Source organism: Erinaceus europaeus, chromosome 1, assembly GCF_950295315.1.
Source record: "Erinaceus europaeus chromosome 1, mEriEur2.1, whole genome shotgun sequence".
Classification (NCBI taxonomy): domain Eukaryota; kingdom Metazoa; phylum Chordata; class Mammalia; order Eulipotyphla; family Erinaceidae; genus Erinaceus; species Erinaceus europaeus.
This window is the reverse complement of record NC_080162.1, coordinates 69,494,773-69,513,300: the sequence shown is the minus strand read 5'-3', so window position 1 is coordinate 69,513,300 and position 18,528 is coordinate 69,494,773. Positions and strand designations below refer to the sequence as shown.

At 44.7% G+C, this 18,528-nt stretch overlaps 1 protein-coding gene across 2 annotated transcripts; it reads right to left on the bottom strand.

Moving 5' to 3' along the window:
- Positions 1-3,341: 3,341 nt before the first annotated feature.
- Positions 3,342-16,286, bottom strand: PROKR2 (prokineticin receptor 2). 2 transcript variants are annotated; one of them, XM_007539564.3, is made up of 3 exons: positions 16,083-16,286; positions 13,486-14,091; positions 3,342-6,518 (listed from the first exon to the last, which is right to left on the bottom strand). In XM_007539564.3, the coding sequence occupies exons 2-3, from the start codon at positions 13,941-13,943 to the stop codon at positions 5,822-5,824; spliced, it is 1,155 nt and encodes a 384-aa protein (XP_007539626.1). In that variant the 5' UTR covers positions 13,944-14,091; positions 16,083-16,286; the 3' UTR covers positions 3,342-5,821. The 2 variants fall into 2 exon arrangements, with proteins under 2 accessions (XP_007539626.1, XP_060042736.1); XM_060186753.1 differs by having other exon boundaries at positions 13,486-13,857.
- Between the last annotated feature and the right edge of the window lie 2,242 nt (positions 16,287-18,528).

Sequence of the window (18,528 nt, the reverse complement as noted above, 5' to 3'; positions counted from 1 at the left end):
CAGTCCCCTCTTTAACATATTTATTTGTTAATTAAAGAGAGATTCAGAGATAGAGATAGATAGAGACTAAGAGCACTGCTCAGCTCTATTTTATAGTGGTGTTTGGGATTGAATTTGGGACTTAAGAGCCTAGGCATGAGAATCTTTTGTACACCATTATGCTGTTTTACCACCCTACCCCACCCCCTTTATTAATGAAAGAAAAAGAGAGACTTCTGCCTGAGGTCACCAGAAACCTGTGGGCTGTGATTTGGTTAAATGTATGCACTCCCATGGCAGTCCTGCCTCTGCAGGGGATTTTATTGTTTATCAAAGTGGTTGACTTGTATAGTAAGTAGGGAGAGGTAGCGAGAATGCCTCAAGAAGAGACAGTTTGGTCTGGGGAGATAATGCAGTGGAAGCACACCAGACTCTTGTGCCCGAGACTCAAAGGTCCCAGGTTCAATACTTAGCCCACTTTAAACCAGAACCGAGCCGTGACCTGGTGCCTGTTTCCCTGTTCAGTGATCATTATAAGTCTCAATGATTCCTCCCACCAAAAATTTTAAGAAAGCAACAAACACATTTTTCCTCCATACCAGCTTATCCTTGGTAGACCTGAGGAGAGAGGTTGCCCTGATGTTTGTTTTCAGATCACTGCTTGGATTCAGCCAGTAGCAATTTAAATGAGGACGAGGCCCTCTGCCTTGAGTGGCTTCAACTGGCTTTGTCTTTGACTGTGAGCAAGTCTCTGTTGGTCCCACCAGCTTTTCTCGGGGCCAGGGTCACCTTTCCTATATATCTTTAGTATCACTTTCTTTTCCCTCCCTCCCTCCCTACCTCTTTCTTTCTTTCTTTCTTTCTTTCTTTCTTTCTTTCTTTCTTTCTTTCTTTCTTTCTTTTTCTTCCTTTTGTTCTTTCTTTCTCTCTTTCATTTTAACACAATGAAAAATTTAATGTAAAGTGCAGGATATACTACTCTACATTAATATCACTTTTTAAAAATAATTTGTTTATTCATGAGAAAGATAGGCAGCAAAAGAGAAAGAACCAGGCATCAGTCTGGTACATGGGCTGCTGGGGTATGAACTCAGGACCTCTTGGTTGAGAATCCAGTGCTTTAACCACTGTACCATCTCCCAAACCCATTAGTATCACTTTTAACTGCCACCACATGCATTTAAGTTAAGCATGGTTAGATCTTTTTGCAGTGGGGGCATTTCTCTTCATAGGGGAAAGGAAAGCAGATGTGTTACAGTGGTCCTGGTGCAATCCTCTCTGGTTTCTCTGGAATTCTGGAGCTTGGATTTGAAGTCTTTTGGATGAGATTGTTTCCAGAAAAGTGGATCTCTTCTTCATGATTAATATTTCCCAGGAGCCTAAATGGTCTGATGGGCATTTTTAGTGAGGTTGTCTTCTTTCAAACTCAGGTGTAGTTACTGAGGTCAAGTGAGACCTTGAGGCAATGTTTTGGCTCTCCATGTATTAGCAGAGTACCTTAAAGTAGCCATGTTCTCACTGGGAATTCAAATCTCCTTTCCTAAGAAAAGAAGTCAATTGAATTATATGTATTTTTTTTTCCTCCAGGTTTATTGCTGGAGCTCAGTTTCTACACTATGAATCCACTGCTCCTGTAATCATTAAAAAAAAATATTTTGGTTAGGCCAGAGAAATTGAGAGGGGAAGGGAAGATAGAAAGGGAGAAAGATAGACACCTTCAGACCTGCTCCACCGCTTGTGAAGTGAGCCCCCATGCAGATGGGGAGCCAGGGGCTTGAGCCGGGATCCTTGTGAGGGTCCTTGTGCTTTGTACTATGTGCACTTAGCACAGTGCACCACTGACCAGGCCCCTTGTATTATGTTTTTAAAACATCTTTTCCTATTCTGGTGTGTGTGTGTGTGTGTGTGTGTGTGTGTGTGTGTGTGTGTGTGTGTGTGTGTGTGTGTGTGTGTGTTGTGGAGTAGGTGTGGAGCCAAGGGAGATAATAATGGTTAAACTGAGGAGATATTTTTCAAAACCACCTTACCCTCCCCCAGAAATAGAATTCAGTTTAAGTTTTCTAATCACCTTCCACGTGTCACATCTCCCTCAGAAGTCTGGAATTGGGATTGATGCTTTAGGACTTAAAGCCAACCCCCACCCCTCCCAATCAACTTATTTTAGATGTTGGATGCTAAAAGACAAGTCTCTAATAGATTCATTATATCTTTTCTCTTACTTCGGCCAAGAAAATGAACCCATTTTCCCCCAAGTGATATTATATTCTCAATACATAATAATACGTACAAATGTTTATATATCCCAGCATGTTGAGAGCATTTTAAATTTACCATTAATTAGTCTTGGGAGGAAAAGGGTAAGCACAACTGCAATTGATTTATTATCTTAACAGCAACAAGAGGAATGAACAATCTTCATGCACACAGTTTTTATTAAACAAACGAGTTGATTTTAAAAGAAAGGGGTCACATGGGCAGGGAGTAGCAATTTTCTGCTAATTTGCATGCATGAATACACTCCTAGGTGGTAAGTGTGAAGGACATAAGAGAAGCCTGGTTGCTGGTAGAGCTGTCACCATCTTAAAAATGCTTTCAACATGTTACTTCTATTTCAGGCTTCAACTACAAAGATGCCTATCATTTCATTTATATTTCAGCACACTAACATATATAAGAGATTACTGGAGAAAACAAACATTGTGATGAAAATCCCGTATGTTACTCATATGATAACAATAACATAACACTTTTGCACTGGAAAAATCACAGATACACACTGATATTTATAAGAGCTATTTCAGTAAATCTGATATAATTTAGAATGAAGAAGGAAAAGGGGGTTGGATGCTTTTGACTGACACAGTTGGTAAACAATCTACTCTAAAAGAATCTTTTTATAGGGTTGTCAGATAGCTCACCTGGTAAACTGTACATGCTTCCACGGATAAGGCCTGGGCTTGAGCCCTGGCACCACATGGGAGCACCATGGACATTACTGGGAGAGTTTTAAGGATGGTGAACTGGTGCTTTGGTGTCTCTCCTCTCTCAGTCTCTCCCTCCCACATTTCTCTCATGAAAATATTGGCCCAAGGGAGGATGTCCAGCATTGTTGTGCATGTACAAGCCCTTGGTTAAATTCCTGGTGCAGGGGGTCAGGTGGTAGCCCAGCGGGTTAAGCGCACATGGCACAAAGCACAAGGACCAGCACAAGGAATCCAGTTCCAGCCCCCAGCTCCCCACCTGCAGGGGGGTCGCTTCACAAGCAGTGAAGCTGGTGTCTGTCTTTCTCTATCCACCTCTGTCTTTCCTTCCTCTCTTGATTTTTCTCTGTCCTATTCAACAACAACGACAGCAATAACAACAACATTAACATCAATAAACAACAAGGGCAACAAAAGATAAAAAATAGCCTCCAGGAGCAGTGGATTCGTAGTGCAGGCACCAAGCCCCAGCAATAACCCTGGAGGCAAAAAAAAAAAAAAAAAAATTCCTGGTGCTACCAAAAAGAAAGGATGAGGAAGTGGTGGAGAAGGAGGAGGAACAGGAGGAGGAGGAGGAGAAAAAATGGACTCTCATTAGAAGAGTCAGGATGGGGATAATAAATAAAAGTATAATATTTTACTATAATATTTGAGAAAGTGCAGAATATTGTCAACACTTATTTTCTTGGTTTTCAATGGACTGTATAATTATACAAGAATAAAAATTTATAAGTTATTTGACCTATGTAATAGTGAAGTAAACCTGAATTTACTTTTTTCCTATTCAGAGAGAGAGACAGAGAGAAAGAGAATGAGAATGAGAACTAGAGCATCACTCTGATATATCTGATGCTTGGCGTCACACTCAGGAGCTAATGTTTTTAGGTCCATCATTCTAGCAACTGCACTACCTCCTAGGCATTTTCAATTTCTTTTTATTTTCCCTTTTGTTGCCCTGTTGTTTTATTGTAGTTATTATTATTGTTGTTATTGATGTCGTCATTGTTGGATAGGACAAAGAGAAATGGAGAGAGGAGGGGAAGGCAGAGAGGGGAGAGAAAGACATCTGCAGACCTGCTTCACCGCCTATGAAGCGACTCTCCTGCAGGTGGGGAGCCGGGGTCGAACCGGATCTTTGCAACAGTCCTTGCACTTTGTGCCACGTGCACTTAACCCCTGCGCTACTGCCCAACTCCTGGCATTTTCAATTTCTAAGGGTACAATGGTTGAGCTGAGTCTGCTGTATAGTGGAAAGAGATGTTGGTTGAAGTATCACTGTTGGATAAACAAACCAACACATTTAAAATACACACATGCACATAAGCAAACAATCCCCTCTACATAAAAAGGTAGGGGTTGTTCAAATGTGGCCATTTGAATTAATCCCAGGTCATTGTATACTCTGATTTATAATCAGCCAGGATAAATGAGGAGAACTACACACGATCACACAAATACGAACAGTTTATGTAACCCTGGCTGTGCTGTTAGGCAACACACAGAGGAGATCTTCAACACCTCAAAGCCTCTGGTGACGCTGAGAGTCAGGATCACTGAGACTCTGAATTGAATCATTTTGACAATGACCCAGGACAGGGAATCCTTTTTGCCCCAGTGTAGATGAGCTGCACTGTTGAAGAGTTCTCAGGATCTCTGCTTCAAAGCATAAAGATGAAAACTTGGGAGTGTTGCTCTGTAATAAGCCACAATGGATGAAAATTTCCTTGTCCAAGCAAGTTCATTACCACTTGATATGACCTCAGTGGACTCTCCTAATAGTCCTGTAAATTAGGCAGAGACGATTCTTTCACCATTCCTAGTCCAACTGAGGTACAATTGGGATGCTGAGAGAGAAAACATCTAGGTTACACAAGTCTTAGAGTTAAGACTTGAATTCAGGTCTTTGGATTCCAAGTAGAATTCGTTTTGTAAAAGAGAGACTGTCCTTGAAAAGGGGTCCTGGCCTTAATGAATTGACCATACATATCATGCCCACTGCCAGTGACCGCCTCAATCTTTCTCTGTCCCTTTTCTGACACGAGAGCCTCTGAAATACTTGGCACTAGGGTGTCTGAATTTGTATGTTTTCTTTTTTATGATTGCCTCTATTTACCCCCAAAGAATAATAAGCATTCACGCACCAGTGGAAAAAGATTGCTTTTACATTTTCTTCTGAAATTACATCATTGTAGTTAACCGGTTACCAGGCTATGAGAAAAGTTATTTTATAGTAGTCAGAGTCCCAGAGAATGTCCTAGGGAGGTAGTAGGAGTTGAATGGGAAATGTACTACAATGGTAAAAACTCCTTTCTCATGAGGCTGTAACCCCACCCTGACAAATCTATCCTTTCATTTTCAGCTTGTCTTTGTTCCATGACCTTCTGACATTTCTTCACTGATGAGAGTGAGGGAAGTTAGAGACTGAATCTAGTCTCTGTTTAGTCATGTACCTGGGTATGACTTAGTGCCTCCAATAGCTTCTGTTATTTTGTTTAGTTATTTAAATATTCCGTGCCTCCCCCCAAGGTAATCAGTAAATATCAGCACCTAATGCCCTTGCCTAACCTCACTTGTGTGGTTTGTACAGAGTAGGTGTTCGGTCACTGTCAGTTGTTGTTACTTGTTTCTAATCTCATTGGTGTTGCTGTGCACACAGTTGATGTTGAGCAGACATCAGTAAATGGTATCTGCTCTGGTGTGTGCCTCTTCTCATTGCCTGATCTGACCTGGAAGTATCTAGCTCCTTAAAGGTAGCGAGGCATGAACATGGTTATTTTCCCATGCAGCCTGTGAACCTGGTTCTGGGTAAATTCTGTTCTGAGTTCTGGATTCTGGGTTTTCACTTGTGCAGTACCAATGGGTCACTTCAACCTGATACAGTCCACTTCTTCTGTGACTGGCATGTCACTGGTCTTGAGGTCAAGTTCGGTGCTGGACTTGGCCCTATGGTGGGAGGGACGCCAGTGCAGCAGCATCATCTTTTTGAAATACTTCATGGTGTTGTTCTTGACGGTCACGAAGCACACAGTGTTGATTATGCTGTTGCTCATGGCGATGCACTCGACCACATAGAAAGCAGTGAGGTAGTGCTTCTCCTTCACAAACACCATGGGGAAGAAGTCTCGAATGATGGTGAAGCTGTAGAAGGGCGCCCAGCACAACACATAGGCGGTCAGGATGCACACCAGCACCACCACTGTCTTGCGGCGGCAGCGCAGCCGCTTCCGGATCTGCTCCGTCTGGAATCCAGGGACCTCCTTGAACCAGAGCTCCTTAGAGATCCTGGCATAGCACACGGCCATGGTGACCACTGGGCACACGAACTCCACTCCAAAGATGAAAAGGAAGTAGGATTTATAGTAGAGGTGCTGGTCCACTGACCAGACCTGACCGCAGAAGATCTTTTCTTGGCTTTTGGCAATAAGCAGGACCGTTTCTCTGGTGAAGTAGGCAGATGGGATGGCGATGAGAATGGACATGATCCAGACCAAGGCGATGATGATGGAGGCCGTGTGATAATTCATCCGTGGTTTCAAGGGGTGAACAATAGCGAGATACCTGGTACGGGAGGTAAACCATCAATGATAGTGATGTTAACTTAGACATATGATTTATTTATTTATTTCTTTTATGTTGCCCTTGTTTTATTGTTGTAGTTATTGATGTCGTCGTTAGGTTAGGACAGAGTGAAATGGAGAGAGGAGGGGAGGACAGAGAGGAGGAGAGAAAGACGCCTGCAGACCTGCTTCACTGCCTGTGAAGCGACTCCCCTGCAGGTGGGGAGCTGGGGGCTGGAACCGGGATCCTTACTCCAGTCCTTGCGCTTTACGCCATGTGCGCTTAACCCGCTGCACTACCACCGGACTCCCCATATGATTTGTTTTTAACTTATCCCACTCCCACTCCCATCCATTACTACCCCATCAGACAAAATGACAAGGGTTTCCATGTACCTATTAGCCAGTTTCTCTTATTTTAGCAAAATCACCTGTCATTTGGAGTAGTGGAGCGGTTTAGTAGATTGAGCACAGGGTTTGGATCAGACAAATGGAAAAAAAAAATTGTACTTTTCTCCCGATTGCCTTTGGGGAGTGAAATGAATCACTCAGTCTTTCTGAGATTTCTTTCATCAAATGCTACACGCAGTAACATTCACTTCTACCTTGTAGGCCTGCTGTGAAGATTCAGCATGTTTATCAAGAGCTTGTCATGCAAGGGGCTGTGTGGCGGCACACCCAGCTGAATGCATGTGCTACCATGTACAAGGATGGGGGCCCCCCCCCATACCCACCTGCAAGTGGGGAAGCTTCATGAATGGTAAAGCAGGTTTTTAGGTGTTTTTTTTTCCCTCTCTCCCTACTTTCCCTCCCCATTCAATTTCTCCCTGTCCTATCAAGTAAAAAAGAGATTAAAAAAAAAAAAAGGCAAAGTGTCCACCAGGAGCAGTGGATGCTATGTGCTGGCATAGAGCTCCACTGATAACCCTGGTGGCAGAAACAAAACAAAACAAACAAAACACTTTGGCATGCAGTGAGCAGTTCTTTTCTTTTTTCTTTTTTTTAAATTAATGTTTCTTTGTTTTTTATTTTATTTATTTTCCTTTTTGTTGCCTTTGTTGTCTTTTTATTGTTGTTGTAGTTATTATTGTTGTTGTTACTGATGTCATTGTTGTCAGATAGGACAGAGAAAAATGGAGAGAGGAGGGGAAGACAGAGAGGGAGAGAAAGACAGACATCAGCAGACCTGCTTCACCGCCTGTGAAGCAACTCCCCTGCAGGTGGGGAGCCGGGGGGCTTGAACTGGTATCTTTACCACGGTCCTTGAGCTTTGCGCCACCTGCCCTTAACCCGCTGTGCTACTGCCCGACGACCCCCCTGCAGTGAGCATTTCATAAATATCTGTGGCCTATGATTAAGGCTTATTGATACCACCTTAGTTTCCAACCTCACCATTCTGCTCAATAATATTAATTAAAAACTCTTCATTCATTCCCACCTTCTGCACCCCCAAAGCAATTTTGATCCATACTCCCATTGGGGGAGAAGTGATAGGAGGAAGAGGATAAGAGGGCTCTGAACTCCAACTCCATCAGGACCCAGAGAGAAAAGAGGAAAAAGAGAAGGACATTTGAATGTAAGTAATAGGGTTATATGTAGCTTGGAAAGGAAGAGAAGATGGGACCTTAAAAAAAGGCAATTATATACAAATTTAGACATATAATTGTAGAAATAATAGTTAACTCATATCTACAACCTTAGGAAAACTGCTGCAGCTTACAATAGAGGGATCGGGGATTCAGAACTTTGGTGGTGGGAACAGTATGGAATTATACCCCTGTTGACATGAAATTTTGTAAATCAACATTAAATCACTAATTTAAAAAAAAAAGAAAAAAACCCCAACTCTTTATTCCAGGGCACAGGAGATAACAAAATTGTTATGCAAGTAGATTCTCATGCCTAAGGCTCTTAGGCTCTGAGGCTCTGAGGCCCCAGGTTCAGTTCCCCACACTACCATAAGCCTGAGCTGAGAAAGAAAAGAAAAGACAAACAAACCTTGATTCCCCCTCCACCCCCCACCACTAATATCTAGGGGGTTAGAAGTGAAAGAAGGGCTGGGGAGGAAGATGGAGGCCTTTCTCATAGTAGTGAATAAGAACTTTTCTCTCTTCCTAAGTGTCATCTTGTACCACTGAGCAGGAGAGTAGAGGTGACCACAGAATCGTGTCTTAGAAAGCAGTTAGAAGTAAAAACTTCCCAGGCACCATAAACTATATACAGCAAAACTTTTACATGGCTCCTTCCAGTGAGCAACACGGCCTGGGAAATAGGTCGGAACACTTTGTGGGAAATGAGCTCATTGTGTCCAGAGACCTACTAACACCTACTTAGATAATCTGGTGCACTGGAGCCATTTTTATATACTTTTATAGGAGGAGGTGAAGAAGTGTTAAGAGAAGGTGGGAGAAGAAGCATGACAAGGCAGAAATATTTCACCCCAGAAATGAACATGTATTCCCGCGTTTGTGGTATCTAGAAACATAAGAGGGGCAGTTATGATATTTCTGTATAATAGAATAAGTACATTGTTTATTTATAATTTATTTATAATTTTTTATATTTATTTATTATTTATTCCCTTTTGTTGCCCTTGTTGTTTTATTGTTGTAGTTATGATTGACGTTGTTGTTGTTGGATAGGACAGAGAGAAATGGAGAGAGGAGGGGAAGACAGAGAGAGGGAGAGAAAGATAGACACCTGCAGACCTGCTTCACTGATTGTGAAGCTGTGAAGCAACTCCCCTGCAGGTGGGGTTATTATTTATTTTAATGAAAGAGATACAGAGCAAAAGATACACACTTAGAGTGATCAGAGTGCTGATCAGCTCTGGCTTCCTGTTGTGCTGTGGACTGAGCTTGGGACCTCAGAGCCTCAAGCATGAAACACTTTTGCATAACTATTACGATGTTTACCAGCCCAGGCAGATTTTCCCAACAAGCAAACTGATATGTCTCCCTTACTCTGCTTGAGCCAGGGCACACAAGTTGATCAAATTCTAGTGCTAACTATGAAGTAGTTTCCATGCCCACAGATAAAAAGTCCTATTATTATCTAATACCAGGCATTATAAGGTCAAAAGGAAGTCTGCTCACCCATCTTTCTTATAATTTTTCCATGTTTATCAGTGAGCTTAAAACATGAACAAGAAAAATTTATTGACTAGGTTTTTGTATGGGAAGGCCTCAAATTATATGCTGCTTTGTTATCTTTGAGTTTCATAGGCCCCAGAAGATCTGTGACTTTCCCTGTTCTCACCAGATGCACTGTCTAACCAGTGGGAAAGGCTTCCTCCCCTGTTAGTTCCTCTACCAGCAGGGGCAGCTCCATCCCTAGCCCTCAATCTAATATGTTACCTCCCTGCCCATGGGTAAAATTTGCAAACAAGCCAATCACATCCTCCCAGGGGACCCAAGGGGCATCTTATCTTGTCACCACTATAAAGTCTGCCACCCACAGCCCCTGTTGGCTCATGAAATTCCCTTGTAGTCCCATGTGGGACACAGTATCTTCTTCTTCCTCTGGGCTGTGTATGTATATGACTAACTGCTGTCAGGCTCATCTATTCAGTGTCATGTGGTATATATTTCATCATCTTGTATTACTTAGGATAGGAGATTCCTGCTTTCACTCATGGGGTGAATGAGGTGAATGGGGGGTGGTCAGAATAGTAGACTGGATTAGCATTTTTTTTTTATGAAACATTCCCGGACTATACTAATAGCATGTTAACCACATATTTCTACAAGCTACTCTTGAATAAATCACTTGATTATTCCAACTTTTGGGTGTTATAAAAACTCCTCGATGTGTACTGGCAAAATGTGCTGGTACATATTTGAGAGAGAAATGAAAGTGTACCAGTGAAATAGCAACGGTCTTGTACAATGATTCTCCAATTAAAAAAAAAATCACCAGAGGCAAAGGACTATGTATTCTACTGCTTTGTTTCCATACACATAGGCTTGGTCTATAGCAGAGCAGTGTCCTACTGTAGCTATGCCAGACTGTGGCAGATGCTGCTAGTGCCTCTGGCTTATCTTTGCTATAATCACCTACCTCATTGTACAGCTGTTCACTCTCTCCTCCCAACACCTGCATTTCTTTGTTTGAAGGGGTTCTCTGGCTTCCATAGTTCTCTTGGCTATCTACACAGCATTCCCAGAGCAGCCCTCACAAATGACTTCTGAAAGCTGGTGTATAAATACCCCATCTCCCTCTCACCTCCCACTCCTGTGTGAACTCTGAAGTGTGATCTACACCTGTTCCAAGAATTAGCAGAAACAAGAATCAGTTACTCATAGAGGAAACTTGCTCAATAATGTAGCCTGTGTGGAATGTCTTCCTTTGTCTCAATTTCCATGCCTTGTAAAGATGTTCCCTGGGTGCCGCCTGTACAGGACTTCGAGTCCCAGTCTATTCTGAGAGCAAACCAACTTTGTGCTAGATATTGGAGGCTCAAAAAGAGGTATAAAATTATTTGAAAAAAACTGTGTTTCCATAAAAACATGAGATTAGAAAGACAGATAACAGATTATTAAGACTCTGGGTGCTTGACTCAGCAGTTTGTGTTTATTGTGCAGACACTGAAACTTTTGGAGGTTTGTAATGAAGTATAAACTGTTTTAAGAAGATTATCAATGGTGATATTCTGGTGCATCATATAGTAAGTATGTACTTTAGGGGGACAGTCAGGAGCTCCTGAATGAGTGAAAAGACAGGGTAAAGAAGCATTATAATCCAGGCATGACTTGTCTAGAAATGAGACTTGAGGGACAATAATCACTGGGACTTGGTATAAGGCTAAACACAAAGGGTGGAAAGGATGAGTGGGATGGAACAAAGAGAAAAGCAAAGAATGATGGTAGCTTTTTCTGCTTGGATGACTGGGAGAATGGTGGGGATTTCAATGAAGCTGGGAATCTAGCAAGCAGAGCTGGTTTGGGGTGAAAAAAAAAATCAGTGTTATATTAGTATGGTCGCTTCCTCAGAAAATTCTGTTACAAAAAAAAAATGAAAACTACATTGTGTGGACAAAGGTTTCAGTGGAACAAAAGGGATGTGAACAGTGATAATTCTCACTTAAAAGAGCATCTGGGGAGTCGAGTGGTAGTGCAACAGGTTAAGCTCACATGGCGCAAAGCACAAGGACTGGCAAGAATCCCGGCTCCCCACCTGCAGGGGAGTCGCTTCACAGGCAGTGAAGCAGGTCTGCAGGTGTCTATCTTTCTCTCCCCCCACTGTCTTCCCCTCCTCTCTCCATTTCTCTCTGTCCTATCCAACAACAACATCAATAATAATAATAATAACTACAACAACAATGAAAAACAAGGACAACAAAAGAGAAAATAAAAAAAATTTAAAAAGTGTATCTGAACTAGTTAGGGAATTGGATAAATATGCAGATTTTTGGTACCTAGGTTGAGGGATTCTCATTCCATTGGATTGGGTAGGGGGTAGAAGCTGACCTTTTCTTCTTTCTCTCTCACTCTTTTCTTTAGTTCTGCTTGTGTGCTTATATTAGAAAGAGAGAGGTATACAGAGAGAATACCTTCATTTATGATGTTCTATTTATTTTTCAGTTTTCAAAAATTTGGATCTGGGGATCAAACCTAGGACCTCACTCATACAAGACATATTCCCCACTAGCTAAGTCACCTCCCTGGCTCCTGATTTCCTATTAGTGTACCAAGTGAAACTTTATATTATTTTCTCTGGGGGCATTTTGTGTAGTTCCTTGATAGGTATATATCAAAAACTATAGTTTCAGGACTGGAGAGCATCAGAGTTGTTCAATAATTTTTTTCTTGTAGGAATTATGCTGTGAAAAGGAAGATGCCGATTATACCTGTGTGTGTGTGTGTGTGTGTGTGTGTTACAATAAATGAAAAGTAATCAACTGGTTAATTAAAATGGACAGCAATTCCAAATAGTACCTAGAATGGGGGTGGGGAGATAGAAGAACTGAAAGAAGACAAAAATAAATGGTTAAAAAACACCATCAAATGACTATATGGTGGTGTACCTGGTTGACTGCACATGTTACAGTGGCACAAGGACCTAGGTTCAAGCCCCCAAAATCTCCTGTAGGGGCAGGAGATTTTCATGAGTGGTGAAGCAGTACTGCAGGTATCTCTCTCTCTCCTCCTCCTCTTCTATCTCATCTTCCCCCTCATTTTGTCTCTATCTATCAAATAAACAAGACATTAAAAAGTCACCAAAATGAGTTTTAGCACAGCTCACAGTGACAGTTTAATAGAATAATGCTCCAATTTCCCTCTTAAACAGAGGAGCTACTACTGGCAGTCTAATGCTGGCTTTGATGTTCACATAAATAAAATGCATAAGACCTATGAAAAGCTGTTGTTACAAATCATGCTAACAAATTTATAACAGAGCAAGGACTTCTAGAACGTCTCATGCAAATGTAAGCAAATGAACACAGGGATGTATGCTAAGGCAAGCATGGCCTTCCGTCTTCTGCAAACAAACTGTTATCTTATTTCAAAATTAGCTCTGCAACTAAGTTACCATAAACCAGTACATACTATATGATTCCATTTATATTTATTTTTTATTTTTAAAGTTTTTTATATTTATTTATTCCCTTTTGTTGCCCTTGTTGTTTTATTGTTGTAGTTGTTATTATTGATGTCGTCGTTAGACAGGACAGAGAGAAATGGAGAGAGGATGGGAGGACAGAGAAGGGGAGAGAAAGACAGACACCTGCAGACCTGCCTCACCGCCTGTGAAGCGACTCCCCTGAAGGTGGGGAGCCGGGGGCTCGAACCAGGATCCTTATGCTGGTCCTTGCGCTTTGTGTGACGTGCGCTTAACCTGCTGCCCTACTGCCCAGCTCCCCATTTTTATATTTTATATATGTGATGGGTTTGTGAGCATTCAACCTGTAGCAATATCAACTGTCATAGCTGGGTTGAAGAAAGGGACAGACTACCCAGCTCACTTACCTGTCAATGGCGATGGCCAGCAAAGCATTGGTGGAGACATAGAGTGAGACCGTGCGAAGGTAGTTGACAGAGGCACACAGCATGTGGCCATGCTTCCAGGAGAGTTGGCGTACCACATAGTAATCCATCTCAAAGGGGCAGCAGACAGTGGCCACCAGGAAGTCAGAGATGGCCAGGTTAGCGATGAGCATGTTGGTGAGGTTGCGGAGCTTCTTACAGCGGGCGAGGGCAACAATAAACATAAAATTACCAACACCACACACCAGCATGATGCCTGCCAGTGCCACACCAATGACGATCTTGGCTGTGAAGAAAGTCATGTCCTTGGTCATATCCTCATCCTCATACAGGGGGAGGTCATAATCGCCATAACTGAAGTTGAAAGAAGGGGAGGAGGTGTGGTCTTGGGGGAGACTGAAGTTAGGTATAAAGCTAGTGTTTCCTTCCTGGGCTGCCATGGTGAATCTTGTAGGTAGAGTGGTGTGTGGGAATCTTAGGAGTCCAAGCACTATGAAGTGAGGGGGTCAAGCTTTCCACTTTCACAAGGCCAGCGAACCTAGCACCATGCCCACGAATTCAGGGAGAGTCAGCACACCATCTCAGATCCTGGTAGGAGATACAACCAGGGGAAGATATGCAGGAGAATACCTGGTAGTATTTTCTCTGTTCCCCAGGCCAACCAGACCTCCTGCCTTCCCCAGAGTATGAGGGGAGCAGAAGGGATAGGAGATCTGGCAAGTAGAAAACCTTCTAGTGGCTATCTAGCAGGAATAGACTGAATTGAGCTCCCCAGAGACACCCCAGAAGGACAAGCATCTTTGCCCATTACCCAATGATTAGGACTAATTTGATTATCCTGCCACACATCCCTTACCCTGAAAACACAAGCCCCCACAGACAGCTGGTCTAGACTTCTATGCAGTCAGAGTGTTGCACTTTCTGTTGACCAGGGACAATGAAGCTGAGGACGGGGCCACAGCAGAGTGCTTTCTCCAACCAAGGAACTACCTCCTCCACCCTGGCCAAACTGTGGACTTGGAAATCATTACATCCATTTTCGTATGAACAGACTGAGTCATCGTGGGCTAGTGATTTATGCTCCCTGAGGCCCAATATTCCTGTAAAGCAAATTCCTGCTGTCTAGGGTCTGGCACATTGTGAGGGTGAACAGGAATCCCTAGGATGAGCGAGCCAGCAACGATGCCAGCTCAGATTCTGCAGGTGGAGGGGGCTGAGTGTGAAGGACTGCAATTACAGATCCCCTGAGCTCAGGGAACTAGCTCTGGAAAGAAATCTTTTGTCTCTCTTCCCCTTATTCTTCGGATCTATTTCCTTGTCCCCCTTGCCAGCCTCCATTCCCATCCACCTCCTCCCACCACCCAGAACCAGCCCTGACTGGAAGGCACTGTATCCTTTCCCAAGTCTGTGTCCTCTGAAAATCAGCAGCTTGGAGACCTGGCTTAACTGAAAACAGTCCCCAAGGAAGGATCAATGAGGACATGGAAGGGTCTGAGAGCTGAACTATATCCCTCAACATCTCAGTCTTTTATACTCTCTGTGCCTCTAGATGCCTACCAGAGAGGAAACAAAGTCTATGAAGTACTGAGCTCTTAGGTCAAAGAGCAGCAGCGATTCAAGACTTGGGGGATAGGGATGAGGGCACCCCGCAGTTCTCTTCGCATCTCCTTAGCACACCTAGAGAGGAATCCAAGTCTGGGGTGGGTCACGGGATGCTGGCAGCAAGAAGGGGGTCAAGGTGAAGTGTGGGTCTGCTCAATCTTGGAGAGCAAGGGCCAAGAGCTGTCCCCAGGAGGGCGGCAGGGACACGCCCACCTGCGGGGTGACTGCCCATGGTGTGCTTGAGGTGAGGCTCGCCAGGTATGTCCTAACCTCGGGTCATCTCTTCACCTCAAAAGGGGTCCCCATCTTGGTGGACTCAACTCAGCAGGGAGTGGTGTGTGGGAATCTTGGGAGTCCACACTGTGAAGTGAAGGGGCCAAGTCTTCCACTCTCACAAGGCCAGTGAGCCTAGCACCGTGTCCACGTCCTCGGGGAGAGTCAGCACGCCACCCCAGATGCTGGAAGACTACACAACCCCAGGGACACTGTGCGACAGTCCCGCCTTCTGGTCGGTCCAGCTCCCCTCCCCCCGCCCCAGACCAGAGGAGCGTGAGACCCGGCTGCGCAGACCCCGCAGCACTTCGCGCCCTAAGCCCGCCCATTGCTGAACTCCCTCCCGGGCTCACCCTCCCGCGAGTCCGCGCTCCCTGGAGGTGCCGCCCCGGCGGAACGGGGACTCAAGTCAGTGCCAGCGGAGCGTGGGGACAGGGGTGTGCGGGAACGCCCCCAGAGTCGGCCTCTTTCCTGCTCACCTTGTGGGAAGGTGCCCCTCGGCCACGCTCTCCCCCCGCCTCTACGCTCCTTCTCCAGCCCGGCCGCCCTCTGGCTCCTTGCTGATAGTGGGTCCTTGGAGTTGGGCGGCTTTCTCAGCACCAGCCCGGGCGCACCCCAAGAGTGACGGGAGGCAAGCAGCTCCCCCTTCCCCATAACTGGGTATCAGCGTCCCCAGTCCCGGCGACGCGCCGCAGCCCACTTACTGGAGGTAGGCGATGGCATCTTATTCAGAAAGAAGCTATCTGCTTCGTCGCCTGTTCCCGCGCGCGGCCCCGCAGACCCAAGCGATGGGCAAGGGGCGCCAGGTTCCTGCCTCTGATCCCAGGACCTGCACTTGCGGGAGCAGCTCAGAGCCCGCGCGCTCTTTCCCGGCCCCGGCGCGCGGTGGTCTCTGTCCTCCAGCTCTAGTTCAGTTCGCTCTTCATTGCCGCCGCTCCTCCCAGCGCCTCGGGCTTTGCCCTGGGTGCCCCGCCCCCGACTCCGCCCCCGGGTCCGGATCCCGCTGGGCGCGGAGGATGTGGTGGGCACTTGGCTGCAGCACCCGGTGTGCTCTGGACTCAGAGGAGCGCGGTCGCAGCTAGCGGGGTCCGCCCTCCAAGGGTGTTCTGCGCCCCCGCACCCGGGATGCTGGCGGGACCAAGGGGGGAGATTAGATGAGGGGAATTGGAGGAACCCTCCAGAGCCGGGAGTCCCTTGTGCAGGAGCCGGTGCCTGCTTCTGCTCCTGCTGTGTGGTGGGGTGCATCTCATCCTATCGAAGGGCTGGTGTTGGGAAGACCATGGGTACAACACTCCGTAGTGCTGCACATTTGAGGGTGCTGGTGGAGGAGGCCCTCTTCCTCAGAAAGCTGGGGATGGAACAGCTTGTCGCTCACCAACCCCCTGTGCCACAGACCATCCCATTGGACACCATCCCATTGGCCCTTCGCAAGTCTGTTGGGAGACTCTGGATCTCGCCACCTTTTTCTCCAACAGGCTCCGACCTTCTAACACTCTCCCAACAGATAATTTCTTGTTTATTTATATTAGAGATTAAATGTTGATTTACAAAATTGTAAGTTAATAGGGGTATAATTCCATACAGTTCACACCACCAGAGTTTCCCTCCACTGGAAACTGCAGTAGTTCTTCCAAAGCCACTGATACAGTCTGGTTCTATCTTTCTATTCCCCCCCCCCCCCTTTTTCCCCCAATGGTCCTGCCTTCACTTCCCTTCTAATTCACCCGTACACCTATTACTACTTCCAGTGTCTTTCCTTCTTGTCTTTTCATTTTCGGATAAGTAAAACCATGCCAGGCTTCCTCTGGCGTTTTTGAAATTTGCTGCCCTTTCATTGATGCTATAAAAACAAGATGACCAACATTTAGGATCCTGGTGGAATGGGGCTACAGAGCCCTCTGTTTCCTTCTTCTATCATTTACTCCTCTGGGAATATGGACAAAATCATTTTTTTGGGTGGTAGTTAGTTCTGGCTTCTGTAATTTCTTCTCTGCTGAACATGGGGGTTGGCAGGCCTATCTATCCATACCCCTCAACAGCCAATTTCAATTTCCTCTCAAGCATTTGGTTTCCTTATATATTGAGGACTGAGATTAAACTCTCAGGGACATGCTAATTCTAATAACTGGTAGCTGGCAAGTACAGTGCAGGGCTCTGGGTGCGCAGAGCTGGACCTCAGCACCGTGGTAAGAGACTGAAAGACTAAAGAACGTCTCTAGGTTTTTTTTTTTTTTTACCTCCGGGGTTATTGCTGGGGCTCGGTGAATCCACAGCTCCTGGAGGCCATTTTTTCCTTTTGTTGTCCTTGTTATTGCTGTCGTAGTTGTCAGATAGGACAGAAAGAAATTGAGAGAGGAGGGGAAGACAGAGTGAGGGAAAGAAGGATAGATACCTGCTGAAGTGCTTCACCGTCTGTGAAGCGCCCCCCGCCCACAGTTGGGGAGGCGGGGGCTCGAACTGGTATCCTTACTCAGTTCCTTGCGCTTTGCACCATGTGCGCTCAACTCGCTGTGCTACCGCCTGGCCCTGGTCTTCTCTAGTTTTATATCTCAGCAGGCTTTTGACCGGTCGGAACATTGCTTAGTCAGATCTTCCAGTTTTTCAGAATGAAATTTCAGAAATTTAGAAACGTTCTGTTCAGGTAGTTGAAATAAAGTAAACAAACATACAAGATCAATATAGGACAGAAGGAACCTATCTCAGATTGAATATTGGGCTGTCAAATTAAAATCTCTGAGAGGATGACAAAGAAACTCTCAGTGTGCTGAGATATTTTGGACTTCCCTTTATCATCGTATGTGGAACTAACTCCATTCTCTTCCTTCCATTAGATATTTTACCACTTTATTCAATTTTCCAGCTTTCTTATTGATAAATAATTGGTACTAACATGGTGTGAGTTTGATGCGTGTAGTTTTAATCACATACAATTGTAATTGTGATCTCTCTCTCTATATATACATATACATACATATATATGTATATATATACATATATATGTATGTATATATTTCTCTCTCTCTTTACCAGAGCACTGCTCTGTTCTGGATTGTGGTGTGGAGGATTGAATCTGGGATCTTGGAGCCTCAGGCATGAAAGTATTTTTGCATACCCATTCTGCTATCTCCCTGGCCCTCACATATATAATTA

What these genes read in the sequence shown, in the direction of transcription:
- PROKR2 (XM_007539564.3), bottom strand. Translation starts at nt 13,943, where the DNA reads ATGGCAGCCCAGGAAGGAAACACTAGCTTTATACCTAACTTCAGTCTC. An exon ending in CTGGCCATCGCCATTGACAG is followed by an intron (nt 6,519 to 13,485) that starts GTAAGTGAGCTG and finishes CTCCCGTACCAG; the next exon opens with GTATCTCGCTATTGTTCACC.